Here is a 24,286-nt window from a genome sequence, read left to right as displayed (position 1 = left end):
AGTTTGATAAACATAAACAAAGATAGGGTAAGTATTCGCTTGGAACTAAGTTTCCTAAGACTCCACAATCCAGAGATTAAAAAACAGGTTTACTATTCCTTTGAATGTCAGAGTCAAGTAACATTATACTTTAAGATAAAGTTGAGTATTAATTTTTAAAAGTCCAATTGGCAAATAAAAGCGAAATTTTTATGAATTATATTACTAGATACTTCACAGGGCCCAAAAAAGTAAATGATAAGTTTTACCAAATAAAAATGCTTTACAAATGACAATTTGTAATCAAGACAGGGAGGAAAGAGAGCTGCTTGACAAAGAAGGAGGAATTAAATATGCTATCCACAGAAGTGGATCCTGCCTCCGAAAAAGCAGCAAGTCAATGAATGCTGCTGGCAGTCATTCTATCCTTCTCAAAGGAAATGCTGATTCTCAAAAAAAAAAAAAAAAAAAAAAAAAGACCTTGCCATGAAAAAGAGAAGCAGATGGAATAAGCAAAAATAATAATAATAACTATAAAACTATTGCAGTAGAACATCTCCAAGCATTGAAAAATTTACTATCTGACATGATAATATTTCAAAGCCATGACTATTAGGTTGCATTTGTTAATCACTAATTTGTCTTTGGTATGAAATCATTATCTACTCCATGGTCAAATAAAATATTTCTTGGCTTGTCAAGTATATGTTGGTCAAACTACCCCATCCATTCTGGGGTCCTGGTTCTGGCTTATTAATTTCAATAATATGCTCATTAAAATACAATCAATAATTCACTAGTATACATAAGTTTTCTTTTTTTAATTTTCAAAGGTTATTCTTTGTAAGCACATTTTCTTTTTTTAAAGAACATTATTAAATAAAAAAGAATAATTCTGCTTTGGCAGAGAAAAAAAAAATGTACAATTCTAAAACTTAAAACTTAATAGATTTTTCATACTCTTTATACCTAATTTTTGCCACTTGAACCCTAATGATAGATCTTAACCCAGATATTTAACATTTTATCCAAATGTTGGACTAATACTTCCTGCAACATGTCTTCTCATTTACAGGTAAGCATATCTCATTAAAACTTGAGACTGAATATGATGTATGTATTTTTACAGAAGACTGTAGCAGCAAATTGAAGTGATGAGAGGAAATGAGGTTTACAAAGCCTGAAAATCAAACTTTAATGGCTCTCACCTGCCAAATAAAATGGCACTCTTATATTCAGTACCAATAAAAATGACTGTTATCATCATTCAGCATCAGACATGAGAAGATAATTTCATTTTGTCAGGAATCAGAGTTGAGACAAATATTCTACTTTCTGCACAATCACTTTTCTGTATACTTGAAACTAACATAATACTGTAAATTAATTATACTTCAACTAAGAAAAATCATTATTTGAAAATACAATGGAAAATACTATGATTTCTCTACGGGAAAGACAGATTATGAGTTAAGGAAGAGCCAGGCAGATCAAATAAGTAGTTATTAAGAGTTTGCTAAATGCCCAGCATTTTGCAAAACGATGGAGGGGAAGGAAAAAAGAAATACAGAGTATGAGCCCTGTTTTCAAAACTTCAGAATTTTCTTGGAGAAATCTATCCTAATATATAGAGAAGGAATGTCTTTGCTAACACAGTTTACATGTAATAGGCCCTGAAAATTGTGTATTAAATGAATGAAATGATAATGTGTGAGCAAAGACCACACATTGGAAAATGTTTACAAAGATGGTAATACATGGACAAGGTTTAAAATGCTTTTAGTAAATACTTCTAAATAATTTTTCCATACACAAAGTGAAAACAAAGTTTGGCAGAATTTTTGCTTTGCTACTTAAAATGAAACCACAAAAAGCATCATTAATTAACCTTAATGATATATTCAATGTTTGATACAGTATCGTTAATGATGGATAGTCATATTTGATACAGTATTGTCAAAGACACTTTGTTTTTTTCTAGATGTGACAAAGTTTACTATTCAGAAGAAGAGGAGAATTTTTTAAATGGTTAAAATTGGTGTTTTAAAGAAGGAAATGCTTTACATTCTTCCTAATCAAAGAGTAGACAATGGACATGAAACATCAAAGTAGTTTACTTAAAATTGCAGACTCCAAGATACTGCTCCAAACACATAAAATCAGAATCTAGATTTTAACAAGATTTCCAAGTTATATGCACACATACTAAAGTTTAAGAACACTGCTCTGTATACTTCATGTTCAAGGCATGTGTATGCATTTATAACAAATATAAGATTACTAATTAAGCGTAACTTTTTGAATTCTACCCTCTAAAAAATGGTTAAAAACAGAGCAAGTAATTTTTTAGCTCTTAAAATACAACCATAATTGTGTTAGCCCTAGTGAGGAACTCGAAAGAAGTATAACAGAGAACTCTGACATAAAATGACACACAATCTAATGGAGCACATATAAAATAATCAGAATGTAATGGGTTGCTTACTTTTGACATGAGGACTATCAAATACTATAGGATGTGTAAGAACAGAACAGATAAATATGAACTAGAAAAGTCACTTTGAGGGAGTAGAGGCAATCAGGTACAGAAAAATACCCTGAGAAAAACCCTTGGATTATCCTGAGAAGTTCGATTTTATGGAAGCTGGTAAATGGGAGTCAGCTGCAGTTCTTAAAAAGCAATGACATGATAGCAATGTGAGTCTTAGATTAACAGAACGAAAAATATGTATTATTATAGGGATGAACTTGAGTCAGAAGGCAGCCTAGAAGGTGAAGGTCAGAGCTGTCCATGTCAGTTTGGAACTCATCAGCTTGTAGGTGAGGTTAAATTATAGAGGTGGATGACCTTACCAAGCATTAGGAGAAAAGGAGAGAGACCCCAGCACAGACATCCAGTTCAGTAAACATTCAGTGGACAACTGTGTTCCCAGCATGGTGCTCAGCACTACTAAAACAATGGTGACTAGGGTTTGGTCCTTGCCCTGAAGGGGCCAACTCAGTCATCTAGGGTCTGGGACTTAGGCAAAAAGAAAAGGTAACAAAGAGACAAAGGAGAAACCAGAAGAGACAGTGAAGGACTACAAGAGCATAACAGCCAGAAATGCAAAGGAAGAGGGCTCTTAAGGAATATCAGAGACACCTAAATATCAAGGGAAGCAAGGATTTGGTATAAAATCAGTCTGAAACATTTTGAGGAAAAAAAAGTATCAGTTTATGCATTCAAATCTCTAAATTGTTTTTTACTTTTCCAGGCTTCTCAATTTACAAACTAAACTTCAAGAGGTAAGAAAATCCTCATGTAAAATTATTTGCAAAATAATACTTGTTTGAAGAGGACAAATACTCATAGAACGGATATGTATCACTGTGCCTTTCCTGTGCTCCAAGATGTATCAAAACCACACACACACACACACACACACACACACACACACCCTACGGGCACCTTGTCATCTTCTGTAATTATCTAACTGCCAAATCCATTCCCAGGGATTTATTCTTTAAGAAACTTAAAATTGTTCATAAAAGAGGCTAAAGGTAGTACTGAAAGGGAAACTCAATGGTTTCCCTTGAAACATAGCAGGAGCTTTGCTTAAGTTTAGAAGGCTATAGATTTACTGTTTGTTTAATAACTAATACAAAATGGGAATGTGCCTACTTTCTTGACATATGCTAATAACATAAAAGCCTTACCCAGAAGAAAACACACATTCAAGAAAATCACAGGTTACCTTGCTGGATGAAAAGATGTTATTTTGCTTATTCTTGGGCAACTTCTTCCTAAAACTTATATTTTTCATTTAGAAATGTAATTCTGGGACTCAATGATGTCTAAATAAAATTTAGGGATACAGAAAATCCAAATGCATTAAAGATATGAGAAATTTTAAGGATTCTATCAGATATACAAAGCCCAGGGTTTACCAAAACATATCAACAAAATAACATGTCTAGAAGTGAGAATAATGTCATTTTAATTGCTACAACTATAAACAATACTTGGTCCAATACATGATTTAATGTCCTATATTTACATTCACCAAATTAAACCAATAAAAATAAAAACAGTTGATATTTACTGAGCAGTTACCTAATAGTAAGTACTATATACATTTCATTTTATTTATTTGAACTCTATATTTATTTATTTCATTTATTTTCATTTATTTCATTTATTTATTATATTTATTTCATTCAATCTTGAGAACTATCCCTGGGAGATAGGGACAATTATTATCCTCATTTTACAAATGAGAAGCCAGAGGCACAGAAAGGTTATGAAATCAGCTCATCACTTACAAATAATAAAACTTTACAATTAGTTAAAGAAATTAATTTAAAATTGCTATAAATTTTATAGGCTTTACTAAAGATATGTGGATGTGATATGTCATGGTCTACCACACTTGTTTTTTTACATTGTCTCTACATAACTGTAACTAAAACAAGTAATTGTGACATTTGCTTCCCAGGTGGCCCAACGGTAAAAAAAACTGCCTGCAATGCAGGTTTGATCCCTGGTCGGGAAGATCTCCTGGAGAAGGAAATGGCAACCTACTCCAGTATTCTTGCCTGGGAAATCCCATGGACAGAGGAGCCTGGCAGGTATACTCCATGGAGTGGCAGAGTCGGATAAGACTTAGCAACCAAACAACATAACAACTGTGACATACCTTTATCAAAAATACCTGGCAATCACTGATATAATCATATTCCAGTCCATCAAAAGAATGATAATGCCGGTCCCCATATATTGTGCACACTGCTGGGCATGGATAATATGTGCAATTGAACATTCCTCGTCGACAAACACTATTAGAAAATAATATCAACATTGTTACCTTTCTAAGAAACTTGGCTCTACTTAGTATTTTTCAGGGAGCATAAGTATTGGAAGGTTTGTATTCAAGGGTATTCACTGAGTCAATAGCTCTTATAAATATGGCCAATTCTTTCTGATAACATTGTATTACGGTGCTAGATAAGGTATATATTTACCATTCTGTCTTAAGACATCACAAACAAGCCTAGAAATTGTGCCTGGGTCACTTTGAAAACAGGTGATGGAACGAAAAACTAAACATACACCTGCCAGTCGCCAAAATACTACAATGCTCTCTCCTTTACTTGAGTCCATTTCAATACCTTTTGTTGTTGTTCAATCACAGACAGGACTTATTCACAAGCTTGAATTTTTATCCACATTTCAAGGAAACTGTATTTTAATTTTATTTTATGGAATTCTTTTGGATTATTTCCAAACAGAATACTTTCCATCAAATATGACCTTCTCTTAACATTTATTATTTATAAATTAGTGATATGCTTTTCCTATTATATTTTCAAATTGCCATAGTTCATTTTTTACTTCTTGGTCGAACGAATAGGCATAAAAATAATGATCCCCCTGTAGGTAATAGCTTCTCATCAACTCCTGAAGGCCTTTAACATCATATTTACTCAGATTTGGCTTGCTTTCTGATGAAATTTGTCACATTAAGTAAATACAAGATGACTGAAACTAGTACAATTTCTTAGAGAAGTTGTGCAATAAACAGATCTCATTACCAGGTATAGCATGGTGTAGCAATCACTTCCCCTGAGAGGTACTCCCAATCTTTCCAGATACAGGGACAGCTTTCAGGAATGTAACACTTTCCTTTGTGCTCTGCCATCCTTTCAAGAAGAAGCAAATGCTATTTAATATCAACTACTAATTTCAGTTTTTTAAAAAAATCAGCAATTTTGTCATATTCAAAACCATCTATATTTGTTACAACAGTTGTAAGCATGTTCTATCTAAACTATGGAAGAGTCAAATCCAGTCTTTCTCCCCTATTTTACCACACATTATCTTTCACATCACAGAAATAAAGGCCGGGCAAATGACTGGATGCAATATTTTAAACTTTTTGCTATCACTTAGTACAATAAAAGGGAGACAGGAGCCTAAATTTCTGGGTAACATGAGATATTCTGAAAAGACAATTAAAGAGGAAGTAAGGTACCTTTCTTCAATATTTGCTTCAAATATTATCACAGAAGTCAGGGGTCCTGACTTCTTGCCTCCTCTCTCAAATATAAATAATCACATATATTCCCCTAGTTCTCTGCTTCCTCACTCATAGTTCATCTAACACAGTAAAGTGAGTCTTCATTCAATGTGTATGTTGCCCGCTTTAAGTTTCACTCCAAAAGACCATGAACATCCTGTCAATGGTTGTGTTCCAATGTCCAACACAGAGCAGACACAGTTGTTGAGTAAAGGTGAAGAAGTGAAACTGTCTATATAAATATGCATCATCTCATTCAGTTTGCTTTCTTTCTGACAACAGTGTCCTAGAGCCCATAATTTCTCCCCTTAACCTTCCCAAACTTTTAGTCACTTTCGCTGAGGACAGTATCTTCTGCCTAGAAAACTAAAAGATTTTTTCTCATCACTAAAGATCCAATTTAGTGCAATCTTTCTAGTGCATTCTTTTATGTACCACAGTCCATATACGTAGCAATCTACACAAAACTTTATTGGAGGGTTCATCCAATGAACTGCAAGTAACTCATTAAGTGTCTTATAGAGAAAACAATAACAAAAACTAGTATTTTTGAGTGCTAACCACGGCCCAGCCATTGTTCCACTCACTTTACATGTATCATTGACTCATCTAATCCTAGTGACAATTCCGTAAGGTAGATTCTATTGTTTTCTTACATGTGTCTGTTCTAGTACTGTCTTCCCTATGTCTTAACAAAAGGTCCCACACATTAGGTAGTTTGTAAACATTAGATGTTGAATTGTTTAGATAAGGAATGCCTCATTGAACTGCATCACAATTTTTTTTTAAATTCTCATTTCTTTTATTTCTTAAAGTATCATTCACTTCAGTTGTTAATTGAAGTATAGCTGATTTATTGGCCATCTGATGATGTCCATGTGTAGAGTCATCTCTTGTGTTGTTGGAAGAGGGTGTTTGCTATGGCCAGTGAGTTCTCCTGGCAAAGCTCTGTTAGCCTTTGATTTGTAATATTATGTTAGCTTCTGGTGTATAGCATAGTGATTCAGTATTTTTATAGATTATACTACATTAAATGTGGTAACTACAATTCTTATATAACCAGCCAAAGCATTGGTTTTAAATGGTTATGCTGATGACTGATGAGCTTTTCATAACTAATGCAAACTGGAAGAAGGAAGAAGAGAGTTGTAAATCACTATGAATTGTCTGCTTTAAGCAGGTTTGGGAAGCGGGGTTAGTCATAAAATAAACATTTGCTGAGCACCTACCATATGACTGGTGTGCTGCATATACTCAACCATCTATGAAGTAGATAGTACATTTGTTTAAAAAAAATAAAGTTGAGACTCCACATGGTTAAGATTTACTCTGAGGTACTTTAGCTAATAAGAAAGAGGGTCAGCATTTTAACCCAGTTCTGTATGTCTCTTTCTGCTATATTACTTTACATTTATTTAATCCACAGTGATTTCTAAACTAAGGTATGATTTCTAAACTAAGGTTCATTTGTACTTGAAAAACTGCTGGGACTATAAGAAGCCCCACAAAAACAAGTGATATCAGGCTTATTGTCCTAAAATAAGCCACTCAAGTCACATGGAAGTCAATCCAAATCATAGTACCATAAGCAACTTTATAATAGAAAGTTCTATGTTACAAAATTATTTCCAGTCAGAAGACTCTTAGTCAATTCAAACTTTATTTATTTCAATAAAACAAGAGAAGGTGGAAGAAAATTACTTTAAGTTTTTATAACAAGATTTGGTTAGCAAATTAATTAATCATTGTTGAAATAAAAGTCAAAGAGGACAGCAAATAGATATTTTCTAAAATAATAGCATCGACCACAAGCATATGAAACAAAATTAGGATGTAGTTTTATCTAATCAGCCATGCATCCCTGAGTCATAATCAAGTCAAATAAATCAAGTAATGTTGTAAGGTTCAATTCGTTTACTATAACAAAGGTTTTATTTCCTTTGTCCTTTTTACTAAATGCCTTCCTTGCTCATCTGCTCTGTGGCCCGATTTCTACCTGCCTTTATTTTCCCATGCAAGGCTTTATTCTTTCACACTCCTTCTGTGTCCTTTCTTTAATAAAGAGATTGATACAGTCCCAAGTTACTTCTCTCTTCAACCTATTTCAGATGGGGACCATTTAGACAAATGTGACTCTCCTGGGAAACAGACCACAAAACCTCGCTCTTCTTTGCTCCCAGCTGATATGAATTGAGCTCAGAAATCGCTCTGTGTGAATATGTTCATTGAGAAAGAATGCGTGACCTGTTTGCCTTAGGTGGCCCTCCCACTGCGCACTGCTTCCCTCCATCATCAGAAGAGGGAAGGCCGCTGAGGCCAGATTCCACGTGTGCCTACGAGGAAGTGAAGAGCCACCAGATTCTGTATTTACCTTCCACGAGTACTAAGGAAGGTACTGCTTTAGTACTGCTACTAAAGCAAATTTACAAAGGTAAAAGTAAATTATGCTGCCATAAAAGAAAAGTGAAAGAAAGTGAAAGTCACTCAGTCATGTATGACTCTTTGCAACCCCATGGAAGAATACTGGAGTGGGTAGCCTTTTCCTTCTCCAGGGGATCTTCCCAACCCAGGGGTCGAACCCAGGTCTCCTGTATTGCAGGCGGATTCTTTACCAGCTGACCACAAGGGAAGCCACCATGAAATAGTCACCCATATTTAATGAGTATACACAAATGTGCACAAACACACACACACACATGCCACATTTCACAATGCTTAGTTAGGTCTTTAAAGGAACTTGCAGAAAATGCATTCAGCTAGTATCGACAGGGCTGGGATCTGAAATAGGTGTGTCTGAAGCCAGAGCTCCCACTGTTACCCACTGCCTAAATAACCTCAACACACCACTTTATGTAACATCCATTAGATAAGGAAACTGGTATTAATAACATAACTTAACATCAACAACAGTAATAGCCAACAGAATATACAAAAGAGGGGCAGTTCCAAGATGACGGAGGAATAGTATGGGGAGACCACTTCCTCCCACACAAATTCATCAAAAGATCATTCGAATGCTAAGTAACTTCCACAAAACAACTTCTGAATGCTGGCAGAGGATACCAGGCACCCAGAAAGGCAGGCCGTTCTCTTCAAAAGGAGGTAGGACAAAATATAAAAGTCAAAAAGAGAGACAAAAGAGAGGGATGGAGACCCGTCCTCGGGAGGGAGTCGTGAAGGAGGACAAGTTTCCAAATAGCAGGTAAACCCTCTCACCACGGGTCTGTGGGGAGTTTTGGAATCTCAGAGGGCAACATAAACGGGGGTGGGGAGTGTGGGGGGTGGAAAAAACACAAAACCCAGAAAATACGCACCTAACCACAACTCTCAGCAGAGAAGTAGCCCAGATGCTGGCATCCGCCACCCATGAGCGGGGACTGGACAGGTAGGCACGGGCTGCATCATTGGTGCTTAGGGCAAGGACTGGGCCTGAATGCCCTGAGGACAATCTGGGGGCGCTAATGTGAGATAGAAACCCAAACTGTGGGATAGCCAGAGAGAGAAAAAGACAGAGAGAACTTTCCTGAGAAAGGTTCTAAACTAACACTCAGCCTGACCGACTCGCAGAGCAAAGGATTGAGCGAATACCAAAGGAGAGTTAGCCGGTTGCGTACAGCCCTCTCCCCGACACGCCCTCTGCTGGAAGCAGAGAGGCAGGCGTGTGAGAGCCAGAGCCGGAAGGCAAGGGGCAATCTCGGGCCCAGAGACCAGCATCCTCCACCAAACTGTGAGCAGGCTCCCAGTTGCTAACCCAGTCTTCCTGGGATCCTGGACGGTTGACATCTGCCAGTAGGGCCGCAGCCTGAGATCAGCTCCCCAGAGGAGACACACGGCACTCCTGAGACGGCGCTCTCACAGTGCACCCGGGAAACCAACCGGCCAGGACCCGGGAGGTGATTAAGACGCACGGTCCTCCTGGGACAGGGTGCTCCACAAGCACCTGGTCGCCTGAGCTGCTCAAGCCTGGGAAAGGCACAAAACGCACGCCCAACCCAGTCTGCGCCCTTGTGAAGGACCCGAGAACCTGAACCTGAGCAGCTTAGACCTGGGAGGTGCATGAAGTGCTGGGTCTGCTTTGGACAGCACCCCTGCAGAGCAACCCGGAACCTGAGCAGTGTAGACTGGGAAAGCGCACGCTGTGGTGACCTGGAGCAAACCCAGTGTGGTCCATAAACCGCGAGCACTCCCCACACACGCCAGTGATGTTTGTTTGCAGCGCCGCTCCCTCCCCACGGCACGACTGAACAAGTGAGCCTGAATTAGTGACCACCTCCGCCCCTTGTGTCAGGGTGAAAATTAGACATTGAAGAGACTTGCAAAGAGAGGAACAGCTCTGGAAATGACAGGTGCAACAGATTAAAACCCTGTGGTTAACATTGACTAAGCATTAGAAGGGGCTTATAGACCTTAAGAAGTACAAGCTGGAAAAAGGAACTATCTGAAACTGAACTGACCCCACACTGCCCACAACAGATCCAAAGAAATTCCTAGACATATTTTTACTATTATCATTTTTTTATTTGTAAAAATTTTTTAATTTTTAAGTTCTTTATTACTCATTTTCATTTTTATAAGCTATTATTACCTTGCAAAAAAAGGCCCTATTTTTAAAGCAAATTTCATATGTACATATTTTTATACTTTTTGTGATTGATTTTGTTTTGTATTTTTAATATTATATTTTTGAGAGTCTAACCTCTAGATTTTTAATCTTTTCCTTTGTGGTATTTGGTATCAATTTTGTACCTTTAAGAATCTAATCTTCAGTATCCATTTTTACTTAGGGGTGTGATTACTGGCTTGATTGCTCTCTCCCCTTTTGACTTTCCCCCAGGTCACCTCTATCTCCTCCCTCCCACTTCTCTTCTCTACTTAACTCTGTGAATCTCTCTGGATGTTCCCGGCTGTGGAGAACACTTAAGAGAACTGATTATTGGCTAGATTGGTCTCTTCCCTTTTGACTCCCCCTCTTAATTTATATGCAGAGTACATCGTGAGAAACACTGGGCTGGAAGAAGCACAAGCTGGAATCAAGACTGCCAGGAGAAATATCAATAACCTCAGATATGCAGATGGCACCACCCTTATGGCAGAAAGTGAAGAAGAACTAAAGAGTCTCTTGATGAAAGTGAAAGAGGAGAGTGAAAATGCTGGCTTAAAGCTCAACATTCAGAAAACTAAGATCATGGCATCTGGTCCCATCACTTCATGGGAAATAGATGGGGAAACAGTGGAAACAGTGTCAGACTTTATTTTTTTGGGTTCCAAAGTCACAGCAGATGGTGACTGCAGCCATGAAATTAAAAGAGGCTTACTCCTTGGAAGGAAAGTTATGGCCAACCTAGATAGCATATTAAAAAGCAGAGACATTACTTTGCCAACAAAGGTCCGTCTAGTCAAGGCTATGGTTTTTCCAGTGGTCATGTATGGATGTGAGAGTTGGACTGTGAAGAAAGCTGAGGGCTGAAGAATTGATGCTTTTGAACTGTGGTATTGGAGAAGACTCTTGAGAGTCCCTTGGACTTCAAGGAGATCCAACCAGTCCATCCTGAAGGAGATAAGTCCTGGGTGTTCATTGGAAGGACTGATGCTGAAGTTGAAACTCCAATACTTTGACCAGCTCATGCGAAGACTTGACTCATTGGAAAAGACCCTGATGCTGGGAGGGATTGGGGGCAGGAGGAGAAGGGGATGACAGAGGATGAGATGGCTGGATGGCATCGCCAACTCAATGGACATGAGTTTGAGCAAACTCCGGGAGTTGGTGATGGACAGGGAAGCCTTGCGTGCTGCGATTCATGGGCTTGCAAAGAGTTGGACACGACTGAGCGACTGAACTGAACTAAACTTCTCCTCCTGGTCACCTGTATCTCCTTCCTCACTCTTTTCTTCTCTATGTAACTCCGTGAACATCTCTGAGGGGTCCAGACTGTGGAGAGCACATAGGGAAATGATTACTGGCTAGCTTGCTCTCTCCCCTTTTGATACCTGCTCTGCTCCTCCTGGTCACCTCTAACTCCCTCTCCCCTCTTCTCTTCTCTGTGTAACTCTGAGAACTTCTCTGGGTGTCTCTCACTGTGGAGAATCTTTTCACCATTAATCTAGATGTTTTATCACCTGTGCTGTATGGATGGAGAAGTCTTGAGGCTATTGTAAGAATAAGACTGAAAACCAGAGGCAGGAGGCTTAAATCCAAAACCTGAGAACACCAGAAACCTCCCAATTCCAAGCAACATTAACTGACAAGAGCTTATCCAAAAGCCTCCATACCTACACTGAAACCAAGCTCCACCCAAGAGCCAACAAGTTCCAGAAAAAGACATACCATGCTGATTTTCCAGCAACACAGGAACATAGCCCTGAGCATTAATATACAGGCTGCCCAAAGTCACACCAAATGCACAGACACCTCAAAACTCACTACTGGACACTTCATTGCACTCCAGAGAGAAGAGATCCAACTCCATCCACCAGAACACTGACGCAAGCTTCCCTAACCAGGAAACCTTGACAAGCCACTCGTCCAACCCCACCCACGAGGAGGAACCTCCACAATAAAAAGGAACCACAAACTTCCAGCATACAGAAAGGCCACCCCAAACACAGCAATCTAAACAAAATGAAAAGGCAGAGAAATATTCAGCAGGTAAAGAAACATGATAAGTGTCCACCCAAACCAAACAAGAGGAGGAGATAGGGAGTCTACCTGAAAAAGAATTCAGAATAATGATAGTAAGAATGATCCAAAATCTTGAAATCAAAATGGAGTTACAGAAAAATAGTCTGCAGACAAGGATTGAGAAGATGCAAGAAATGTTTAACAAGGACATAGAAGCAGTAAAAAAGAGTCAAGCAATAATGAATAATGCAATAATGAGATCAAAACACTCTGGAGGGAACCAACAGTAGAATAACTGAAGCAGAAGATAGGCTAAGTGAGGTGGAAGATAGAATGGTGGAAATAAACAAAGCAGAGAGGAAAAACAATTAAAAGAAATGAGGACAGTCTCAGAGACCTCTGGGACAATGTTAAACACCCCAACATTCGAATCATAGGAGTCCCAGAAGAAGAAGACAAAAAGAAAGGCCATGAGAAAGTACTCGAGGAGATAATATTTGAAAACTTACTTAAAATGGGGAAGGAAACAGCCACACAAGTCCAAGAAACCCAGAGAGCCCCAAACAGGACAAACCCAAGGCAAAACACCCCAAGACACATATTAATCAAATTAACAAACATCAAAAACAAAGAGCAAATATTAAAAGCAGCAAGGGAAAAGCAACAAATAACACACATGGGGATCCCCATAAGGATAACAGCTGATCTTTCAATAGAAACTCTTCAGGCCAGAAGAGAATGGCAGGACATACTTAAAGTGATGAAAAAGAAAAACCTACAACCCAGATTACTATACCCATCAAGGATCTCATTCAAATATGAAGGAGAAATCAAAAGCTTTACAGACAAACAAAAGCTGAGAGAATTCAGCTCTTCAACAAATGCTAAAGGATCTTCTCTAGACATGGAACACAGAAAAGGTTTATAAACTCAAACCCAAAACAACAAAGTAAATGGCAATGGGATCACACTTATCAATAATTACTTTTAATGTAAATGGGTTCACTGCCCCCACCAAAAGACAAAGACTGGCTGAATGGATACAAAAACAAGACCCCAATATATGCTATCTACAAGAGACCCACCTCAAAACAAGGGACACATACAGACTGAAAGTGAAGGGCTGGAAAGATATTTCACGCAAATGGAGATCAAAAGAAAGCAGGAATAGCAATACTCACATCAGATAAAATAGACTTTGAAATAAAGGCTGTAAAAAGTGACAAAGAAGGACACTACATAATGATCAAAGGATCAATCCAAGAAGATATAACAATTATAAATATATGTGCACCCAACATAGGAGCACCGCAATATGTAAGGCAAATGCTGACAAGTATGAAAGGGGAAATTAACAATAGCACAATAATAGTGGGAGACTTTAATACCCCACTCACGCCTGTGGGTAGATCATCCAAACAGAAAATTATCAAGGAAACACAAACTTTAAATGATACAATGGACCAGTTAGACTTAGTTGATATCTATAGGACGTTTCACCCCAAAACAATGAATTACACCTTTTCCTCAAGTGCACACGGAGCATTCTCCAGGATGGACCACATCCTGGGCCATAAATCCAGCCTTGGTAAATTCAAAAAAACTGAAATTATTTCAAGCCTCTTTTCTAATCACAATGTGGTAAGATTAGATGTCATCCCAAGGAAAAGAAATACAAAAAGGCAAAATTTTTTTGCCTTAGGAGGCCTTACAAATAGCTGTGAATAGAGAAGAGAAAGGCAAAGGAGAAAGGGAAAGACATTCCCATTTGAATGCAGAGTTCCAACGAATAGCAAGGAGAGATAAGAAAGCCTTCCTCAGTGATCAATGCAAAGAAATAGAGGAAAACAACAGAATGGGAAAGACTAGAGATCTCTTCAAGAAAATTAGAGATACCAAGAGAACATTGCATGCAAAGATGGGCACAATAAAGGACAGAAATGGTATGAACCTAACAGAAGCAGAAGCAGAATTAAGAAGAGGTGGCAAGAATACACAGAAGAACTATACAAAATGTTCTTCATGACCCAGATCATCATGATGGTGTGATCACCAACCTAGAGTGAGACATCCTGGAATGTGAAGTCAAGTGGGCCTTAGGAAGCATCACTACGAACAAAGCTAGTGGAGGTGATGGAATTCCAGTTGAGCTATTTCAAATCCTAAAAGATGATGCTGTGAAAGTGCTGCATCCAATATGCCAGCAAATTTGGAAAACTCAGCAGTGGCCACAGGACTGGAAAAGGGCAGTTTTCATTCCAATCCCAAAGAAAGGCAATGCCAAAGAATGCTCAAACTACTGCACAATTGCATTCATCTCACATGCTAGTGAAGTAATGCTTAAAATTCTCCAAGCCAGGCTTCAACATTACCTGAACTGTGAACTTCCAGATGTACAAGCTGGATTTAGAAAAGACAGAAGAACGAGAGATCAAATTGCCAACATCCGTTGGATCAACAAAAAAGCAACAGTTCCAGAAAAATATCTACTTCTGCTTTAATGACTATGCCAAAGCTTTTGACTGTGTGGACAACAATAAACTATGGAAAACTCTTCAAGAGATGGGAATACCAGACTACTTGACCTGCCTCTTGAAAAATCTGTATATAAGTCAGGAAGCAACAGTTAAAATCAGACATGGAACAACAGACTGGTTCCAAATTTGGAAAGGAGTACATCAAGATTGTATATTATCACCCTGCTTATTTAACTTATATGCAGAGTACATCATGAGAAATGCTGGGCTGGCTGAAGAACAAGCTGGAATCAAGATTGCTGGGAGAAATATCAATAACCTCAGAGATGCAGATGACATCACCCTTATGGAAGAAATGAACTAAATAGCCTCTTGATGTAAGTGAAAGAGGAGATGAAAAAGTTGACTCAAAACTCAACATTCAGAAAAAGAAGATCATGGCATCTGGTCTCATCAGCTCATGGCAAAGAGACGGGGAAACAATGGAAACAGTGACAGATTTTCTTTTGGGGGGGTACCAAAATCACTGCAGACGCTGACTGCAACCATGAAATTAAAAGATGCTTGCTCCTTGGAAGAAAAGTTATGACAAACATAGACAGCATATTAAAAAGCAGAGACATTACTTTGCCAACAAAGGTCCGTCTAGACAAAGCCATGGTTTTTCCAGTAGTCATGTATGGATGTGAGAGTTGGACTGTAAAGCCAGCTGAGCGCTGAAGAATTGATGCTTTTGAACTGTGGTATTGGAAAAGACTCTTGAGAGTCCCTTGGACTGCAAGGAGATCCAACCAGTCCATCCTAAAGCAGATCAGTCCTAAGTATTCATTGGAAGGACTGATGTTGAAGCTGAAACTCCAATACTTTGGCCACCTGACGCAAAGAACTGACTCATTTGAAAAGACCCTGATACTGGGAAAGATTGAAGGCAGGAGGAGAAGGGGATGACAGAAAATGAGATGGTTGGATGGCATCACTGACTCCTTGGACATGAGTATGAGTAAACTCTGGAAGTTGGTGATGGGCAGGAGTCCTTGCATGCAGTAGTCCATGGGGTCGTAAGAGTCAGACACAACTGAGCAACTGAACTGAACTTACAGGATAAAAACTATTAAAAATACAAACATATGGAGGCTAAACAACACACTTCTGAACAACAAATCACAGAAGAATTCAAAAAAGAAATCAAAATATGCATAGAAACAAAGGAAAATGAAAACGCAACAACCCAAAACCTATGGGATCCAGTAAAAGCTGTGCTAAGAGGAAGGTTCATAGCAATACAAGCTTACCTCAAGAAACAAGAGAAAAATCAAATAAATAACCTAACTTTACACCAAAAGCAACTAGAAAAAGAAGAAATGAAGAACCCCAGGGTTAGTAGAAGGAAAGAAATCATACAAATTAGGGCAGAAATAAATGAAAAAGAAACAAAGGAGACTACAGCAAAAATCAACAAAACTAAAAGCTGGTTCTTTGAGAAGATAAATAAAATAGACAAACCATTAGCCAGACTCATCAAGAAAAGGGGGGGAGGGGAGAAGAATCAAATCAACAAAATTGGAAATGAAAATGGAGAAATCACAACAGACAACACAGTAATACAAAAGATCATAAGAGACTGGTATCAGCTACTATATGACAATAAAATGTACAACTTGGAAGAAATGGATGAATTCTTAGAAAAGTATAACCTTCCAAAACTGAAACAGGAAGAAATAGAAAATCTTAACAGATGCATCATAAGCATGGAAATCGAAACTGTAATAAAAAATCTTCCAACAGACAAAAGCCCGGGGCCAGATGGCTTCACAGGTGAATCCTACCAAAAGTTTAGAGAAGCACTAACACAAATCCTACTCAAACTCTTCCAGAAAATTGCAGAGGAAGGTAAACTTCCAACTCATTCTATGAGGCCACCATCACCCTCATACCAAAACCAGACAAAGATGCCACAAAAAAAGAAAACTACAGGTCAATATCACTGATGAACATAAATGTAAAAATCCTCAATAAAATTCTAGCAAACAGAATCCAACAACATATTAAAAAAATCATGCATCATGACTAAATGGGCTTTATCCCAGGGATGCAAGGATTCTTCACTATTCACATATCAATCAACGTGATACACCGCATTAGCAAATTGAAAGATAAAAACCATACGATTATCTAAATAGACGAAGCAAAAGCCTTTATAAAATTCAACATCCATTTGTGATAAAAACCCTCCAGAAAGCGGGCATAGAAGGAACATACCTCAATGTAATAAAAGCCATATATGATAAACCCACAGCAAACATTATCCCCAATGGTGAAAAATTGAAAGCATTTCCCCTAAAGTCAGGAATAAGACAAGAGTGCCCACTCTCACCACTACTATTCAGCATAGTTTTAGAAGTTTTAGCCACAGCGATCAGAACAGAAAAAGAAATAAAAGGAATCCAGATTGGAAAAGAAGAAGTAAAACTCTCACTGTTTGCAGATGACATTATCCTCTACATAGAAAACCCTAAAGACACCACCAGAAAATTACTAGAGCTAATCAATGAATATAGTAAAGTTGCAGGATATAAAATTAATACACAGAAATCCCTTGCATTCCTATACACTAACAATGAGAAAACAGAAAGAGAAAATAAGGGGAAAATTCCAAAATAGAAGCAAAAATAAACAAATGGGACTTAATTAAACTTAAAAGGTTTTGCACGACGAAGTAAACTATAAGCAAGGTGAAAAGGACAGCTTTCAGAATGGGAGAAAATAATAGCAAATGAAGCAACTAACATATAATTAATCTCAAAAATATACAAGCAGCTCATGCAGCTTAATATCAGAAAAATAAATGACCCAATCCAAAAATGGGCCAAAGAACTAAACAGTCATTTCTCCAAAGAAGACATACAGATGGCTAACAAACACATGAAAGGATGCTCAACATCACTCCTTATCAGAGAAATGCAAATCAAAACCTCAATGAGGTACCATCTCACACCAGTCAGGATGGCTGCTATCCAAAAGTCTACAAACAATAAATGCTGGAGAGGGTGCAGAGTAAGGGAACCCTCTTACACTGTTGGTGGGAATGCAAACTAGTACAGCCACTATGGAGAACAGTGTGGAAATTCCTTAAAAAACTGGAAATAGAACTGCCATATGACCCAGCAATCCCACTGCTGGGCATACACAGAGGAAACCAGATCTGAAAGAGACACATGCACCCCAATGTTCATCGCAGCACTGTTTATAATAGCCAGGACATGGAAGATGTCAATTGGCAGACGAATGGATTAGAAAGCCATGGTACATATACATTATGGAATATTACTCAGCTATTAAAAAGAACACATTTGAATCAGTTCCAATGAGGTGGATGAAACTAGAGCCTATTATATAGAGTGAAGTATGTCGGAAAGAAAAACACCAATACAGTGTATTAACACATATATATGGAATTTAGAAAGATGATAATGATTAACCCTATATGCGAGACAGCAAAAGAGACACAGATATAAAGAACGTACTTTTGAACTCTGTGGGAGAAGGTGAGGGTGGGATGATTTGAGAGAGTAGCATTGAAACATGTATATTACCATATGTGAAAGAGATCACCAGTCCAAGTTTGATGCATGAGACAGGGCAGTCTAAGCCGGTGCACTGGGACAACCCAGAGGGATGGGATGTGGGAGAGGGGTTTGGGGTAGGGGGACATATGTACACCCATGGCTGATTCATGTCAATGTATGGCAAAAACCACTACAATACTGTAAAGTAATTAGCCTCCAATTAAAATAAATGATTAATTTTTTTAAAAAGAATATACAAAAGAAATGCACTTCGAGTATTTTGAATGCAAAGTGGCTCACTATCATTTTCCCAAAATCACAGTTCGGTCAGGGATAAATGCTAAGTTCATCTGAAGTGAGTTCTCCCCTCAATTCACTGCATTACTTTAATTATATCATGTAGACAACATATTGTGACATTATTTAGCCATGTGTTCCATGTGGCTTGCATCTCCCACATATGTGATATGTCCCATAAGCACAGACAAATAACTACAGCAGTAATCTAGTTAACAGTTCAGAGCTAACCACCAATCAGAACACAATTTTAGCTATTTCTATAAATAATGTTTTTAAGTGCTCTTGTGCTTTCTATCAAATCCTAAACATTCTGTATTATCAAGAAAAATAATGTGCTTACCCTGGAGCACAAACACAGCCACTTATGCAGGGTGATGATGGGGCGCAAGTGAAGTTCATAGCCAAATTTGCACATGTAGTTTCACAATTTATACCACCAGCTGGTAATTCAGGGTCAGGAAACCTACAGTCGAAATACTGTTTTCCCTCAGGGCAGATGTGAACTTCAGGAACAAGGCACAGACAAAATATGTTTAACTTTGTATTTGCTCCATATACACAATCACATTTACATGCGTTTGTCATCAAAACACAATTAACTATAGAACACAGTATATTTTACCAGTAATAACTGATGACCCCAGTAATAACTGATTTTACTCTGTGATGTTTGGTTCATGAGCTTAAACCGTTCTCTAGCCAGATTTCCTTTAATCACCTAAATTTCCAAAATCTATTTTGAGTTTGAAAATTTAAGCTGCCTTCCATAAGAAAACAACTCAACAACTAGTATATACCTTCCTGAGATCAAGAAACAGGGTATTTTAATTAATCTAAATATATATTATCATTTTTTGAGGACTGGACTGACAGTACCGTATATTTGAACTTTTACAAAGCTATGTGTTTACAGCAAACACGTGATACTTTTAGATCTTGCTTCACCCCTGAGTCACTATTTATGTTACTCCTTCCTGGTGGCTTAGACGATAAAGGATCTGCCTGCAATGCAAGATCCCCTGAAAGGGGCATGGCCACCCCCTTGCATTCTATCCAGTATTCTTGCCTGGAGAATGCCATGAACAGAGGAGCCTGGCAGGCTACAGTCTATGGGGCCACAAAGAGTCAGACATGACTGAGTGACTAACACCTTTCACTATAATGTGGAAGTGCAGAAAATGGGCATAATTACAGGGGCTACATATTGCTCCAGAAAGCTTTTGAGTTCAGAGGGATTACCACCTCTTATGTGGGGCCAAAAGGAAACTTGGGGATTCCTCTGCGACAAGGCTGGCCACCTGGGCTTCCTTTCCTTCAATACTGAGCCACCCAATGCAGATGAGTCAAGGCGGGGAGGGCCCCACAGCTCCCAAATATGTGTGCAGTCCATGAACATACCCTGTAAATAAGCCCTAGACAGCCTGAATCCTGATAAATTGAATCAAGGGCATATAATTAATTCAAAGCTAATTTAGAAAATATATAACTGTGCAAATAAATAACAAAGCAATAGCTCACAATTGGTTTTATCAGCCTACACTCTTGCTAACCATTAAAATCAACAGAAGGTAGCTTTGTTTAGTATTTGCCTAGAATTTCTCCACAGTGACATAAATTTGAGGCTTTCTGGGTGGTGAAAAATAAATAATATAAAAGGTCTCCTAATATATATGGTCTTCAGGAATGATATGCAATCATAATATGATATTTTCAAAAGAATGGCAGTCGATGTCATTTTACATACCATTGTTAACTGACGGCTGCTAGTCCTAAAGCTTTGCTACTTAAAATGTAGCCCTGAACCCAGAAGCATTAGCATCACTTTGGCCACCAACAGAAATGTTGCAGGCATCACCCTCACCTACTGAATCAGAATCATTAATTTAACAAGATCCCTAGGTTTTTTTGTGTGTACATTCGGAATCTAAGAATTGCTGGTCTGGAGTAGGGTCTCCCAACTGCTGTTGCACAAGTGACTTCCAACAGGTGCCTGGATACATATCCCTAAAGCGTTTGGCGGACCTGAGGCGGTGCTGGGACAGGGAGCATCAGACAGCCTCCCTGGGTTGATCAGCTCTGCCCTAAGCAGCCTTACATGTTCACCCCACACTGTCCAACAAATATTATAATTCCGGAGGTGAAAAAGTTAGGAAGCACCAGAGCACCATGTAGAAAAGCATTCCTAAGGCTATTCCTCCATATGCATTGGCAAGGAGGCCTGTGATGAATTCAAAACTTCTGCTTTAAGAGTAGGGACAGCACTAGAGCCTCCTTCTCTCTAAGGAAAACATCTATCTAGGTCTTACCAGTAGAGGGCGTTGCTAATTCATCACATTTCACGGTCCCATTTGAACACTGGCTAGAAGAAGTAAACAGATAGTTAATTCATGAAACAAACCTCAAGATTTTTCTGTTTAAAAACCAATATAACATGCAAGAATTGACAAATAAGATTTTTTCCCAGAAGTTTTTGTAAATAAGTTATTGGTTTAGAACTGATTTGAAGAGAGCTATTTCAGCTCAACACACTTTGATCAAACAATGATACATGTGTGAGGCACTGTGATTAGCATGGAGAATTCAAAGTCCAAAATTCTCAGTCTTTACCCAAGTGCCTACTATGTTCCAGAAGGAGAGAAGACATACAAATAAGTAATTGAGCCAGTGTGACATGCAACATACAAGTGTTTAAGATATATTAACACAAGTAAAGCATGTAACAATGTTTCGAAATCTGTTAGCAATTGACATTAGGGAAAGAAGATAGAGTCTGCAAAATTTTGAAGACAGGAAGGAGGTTACAATATAGATAAAGTAGGAATGTTGTGCTGAGTGAAGATGTACTAAAAAGTCACGTAGGGGTGGAACAGCTTTCTATGCATCAGAGTGCCATGTGGGACGTAACCGGAGAGGCCTACAGCCAAGTGTCAAAGGCCAGCTTCTATTAGGACACTAAGACTTTATCCCTGAAGTGAGTCACTAAAGACCTTAAACAGAGATGTGATATCATTGGTTTGAATTCTAGAAAAGTCATTCTGGCAGCAACGTAGAAGAGACTGTGGAGTCACATCTTACAACCTGAGTTCCAAAGTCAAGGCATAAAGCAAAAACCAAATTCAGGCAATATGAATTGTGAAAATCCCTTAAGGAGTTATCATGATAAAGAAAGATTTTTACACTAATTCTCAATAAGCCCAACATAAACAGTTTTGCCTCCAGCTCTGGACTAGATCATGCTTTCTATATTTGAGCCCAGATGAAGAAGCTGACTAACAGAGAAGGGCCATGTCATACAAAAAATATGCTTCTTCTTCGTCTAACACTAGGATGACCCTCAGAAATATGACTCACACTGCGAATGGCAGAGAGGAACCGAGACACAGGGATCTCAGGTCACAGAACCAAGGCTTTCATGTCACACTGATTCTGGGACACGGGCTTTTTAAGAGGAATGGCAAATGAGATGATGAGACAAATGGAATTTTTTTCTCACTGAGGTGGGAAGGTTCCTTTGTTTTTGCCAAGTTTACTTAAATTCAATTATGTTAAGTTTAAGAGCAATATAACATCTTGGTAGAATGTAAGGAGACAAAACTAAAGACAAGAAGATCAAGTAGAAACGTCCAGGGAAGAGATGCTGAGAGACATTGCTAAGACAGAGGTGATAGAAAGGAGGAAATGGATTTCAACTGTATGGAGGAAATAAAATCTAAAGTCATTGGGAGTATACTGGGTGGGGGTGTTGAAGAGGAGGAAAGAGTCAAAGACAGCTCCCAGATTTATGGCTTGGGAAACTATGGCTAATAGTGCAACCTACTGTAGATAGAGCCAAGAGCTGGTTGCCTTTGCATCTCGATTGAGGGAAAGGAAGCGAGATGCACAAAACAGAAAATACAAATTGTGCATAAACAATACTCTGTCATGGATACAAAATAAGCTGCAAAGCAAAACAGACAGAGCAAGCACTGCAGAGCCAGGCTGGCCGGGAATGAATCCTGGCTTTGTTACCAAGGTGCTTAACTGTCTGTGCCTCATTTCCTCCCGTGTACACGGGGGCTGTAGCAACTGTACCTGCCTCTTAGGGTTAGAGTGATGGGTGTTTTAATAGATGCAAAACTCCTAGAATGATACCAGGACTATAGAAAGTGCATAGTAAAGGACAGATATGATTATTGCAATGGTTATTATTACTATCCACTTATGTCTGTTATTATCTGTGGGCTCCTATGTTGCAACTAAAAGGGGGTTAGGAGTTGGATATAGATCTATGAGGACTGCTGCATGGACATGTCTGCATTTTTAACAGGTTACAACTCGAAGGAGTGTTTTCTTATGAACAAGCATTTTCTCACTAGAATGGTTGTCCTTTGGGAGGCAGCACTCTGACTCCAGAGTGTGACATGGTGAATTCCAATTTGAAATTGCATTTTCTGAGCCAGTGGATAAACCACAAAACTAAAACACCTCAGTAACTTACAGCATTTGACCATTCATCTCACCCTTAACTATTATTTGAGAACTAAGGTGAGAGCCATCTCACCCTTAACTATTGAGAACTGATCAAAGGCATTCCATTTCACTGTTTGACACTTTAACTCATAGCTCTTTTCTGCAGGTATGAGCACAAGACTTAGGCATTCCATGCTGAAATGAAATGTGTGTGTGTGTGTGTGTGTGTGTGTGTGTGTGTGTGGTTTAATGTATATATGTATATATTTGAGTTAAATATATATAAATGTAATACATATGGTTTAACAGTTTATATATTAAGGTTTTGTATTTTTCAAATTATGGATGTCATATTTTAATTTATGGATTTGGTTAAGAAGTTATATCACTCCATGTTATTTGTCAAGAACAATCACCATTACTGAAATCTACCATAAGCCTGAGGGTGTTGGGATGAGTTCTCCGGGTTGGTAAATACTGCCTCTGTAATGACACCGGCAGTGAAATCTGTAAGGGGGGGAAAAAAAGGTTAAATTAACAAAATAGGATATATTCAAGAAAAAACAACACTGAAATTCACGCAAACCACATGCAGTATTGGTACTTTAAAGGCACAGTCTAGCAATGACATTACTGCACAAAATTCCATGCAATTCTGTTAAACAAATGTGAAATCTTGTGCAGCTTTAGATTTTGTTTCCCAAAACTCATACGCTGTATTGTTTTAGTCACACAAAGACTATGTTGTCTTTGTCACAAAAATGTCCCTGGAGGCACTTCAGAGAAACACAACCAATATATCATGTAACCTTATGTAGACAACAAAGTCTTTATGTCATG

The 24,286-nt window shown here is 38.3% G+C and overlaps 1 protein-coding gene across 1 annotated transcript in view; it reads right to left on the bottom strand.

The window, feature by feature from the left end:
• OTOGL (otogelin like) overlaps positions 1–24,286 on the bottom strand; it is a 171,149-nt gene that overhangs the window by 87,080 nt on the left and 59,783 nt on the right. Inside the window, exons 21-25 of the mRNA XM_061133064.1 lie at positions 23,879–23,953; positions 21,304–21,356; positions 19,338–19,500; positions 5,551–5,658; positions 4,656–4,794 (exon numbers count right to left, since the gene is read on the bottom strand). Coding sequence (XP_060989047.1) covers positions 4,656–4,794; positions 5,551–5,658; positions 19,338–19,500; positions 21,304–21,356; positions 23,879–23,953 — 538 coding nt within the window. The remainder of the gene's footprint in view (positions 1–4,655; positions 4,795–5,550; positions 5,659–19,337; positions 19,501–21,303; positions 21,357–23,878; positions 23,954–24,286) is intronic.

The sequence above is a fragment of the Dama dama genome, chromosome 3, assembly GCF_033118175.1.
Source record: "Dama dama isolate Ldn47 chromosome 3, ASM3311817v1, whole genome shotgun sequence".
Lineage (NCBI taxonomy): Eukaryota > Metazoa > Chordata > Mammalia > Artiodactyla > Cervidae > Dama > Dama dama.
The sequence above is the reverse complement of the archived record's forward strand: the minus strand, read 5'-3'. Positions and strand labels throughout refer to the sequence as shown.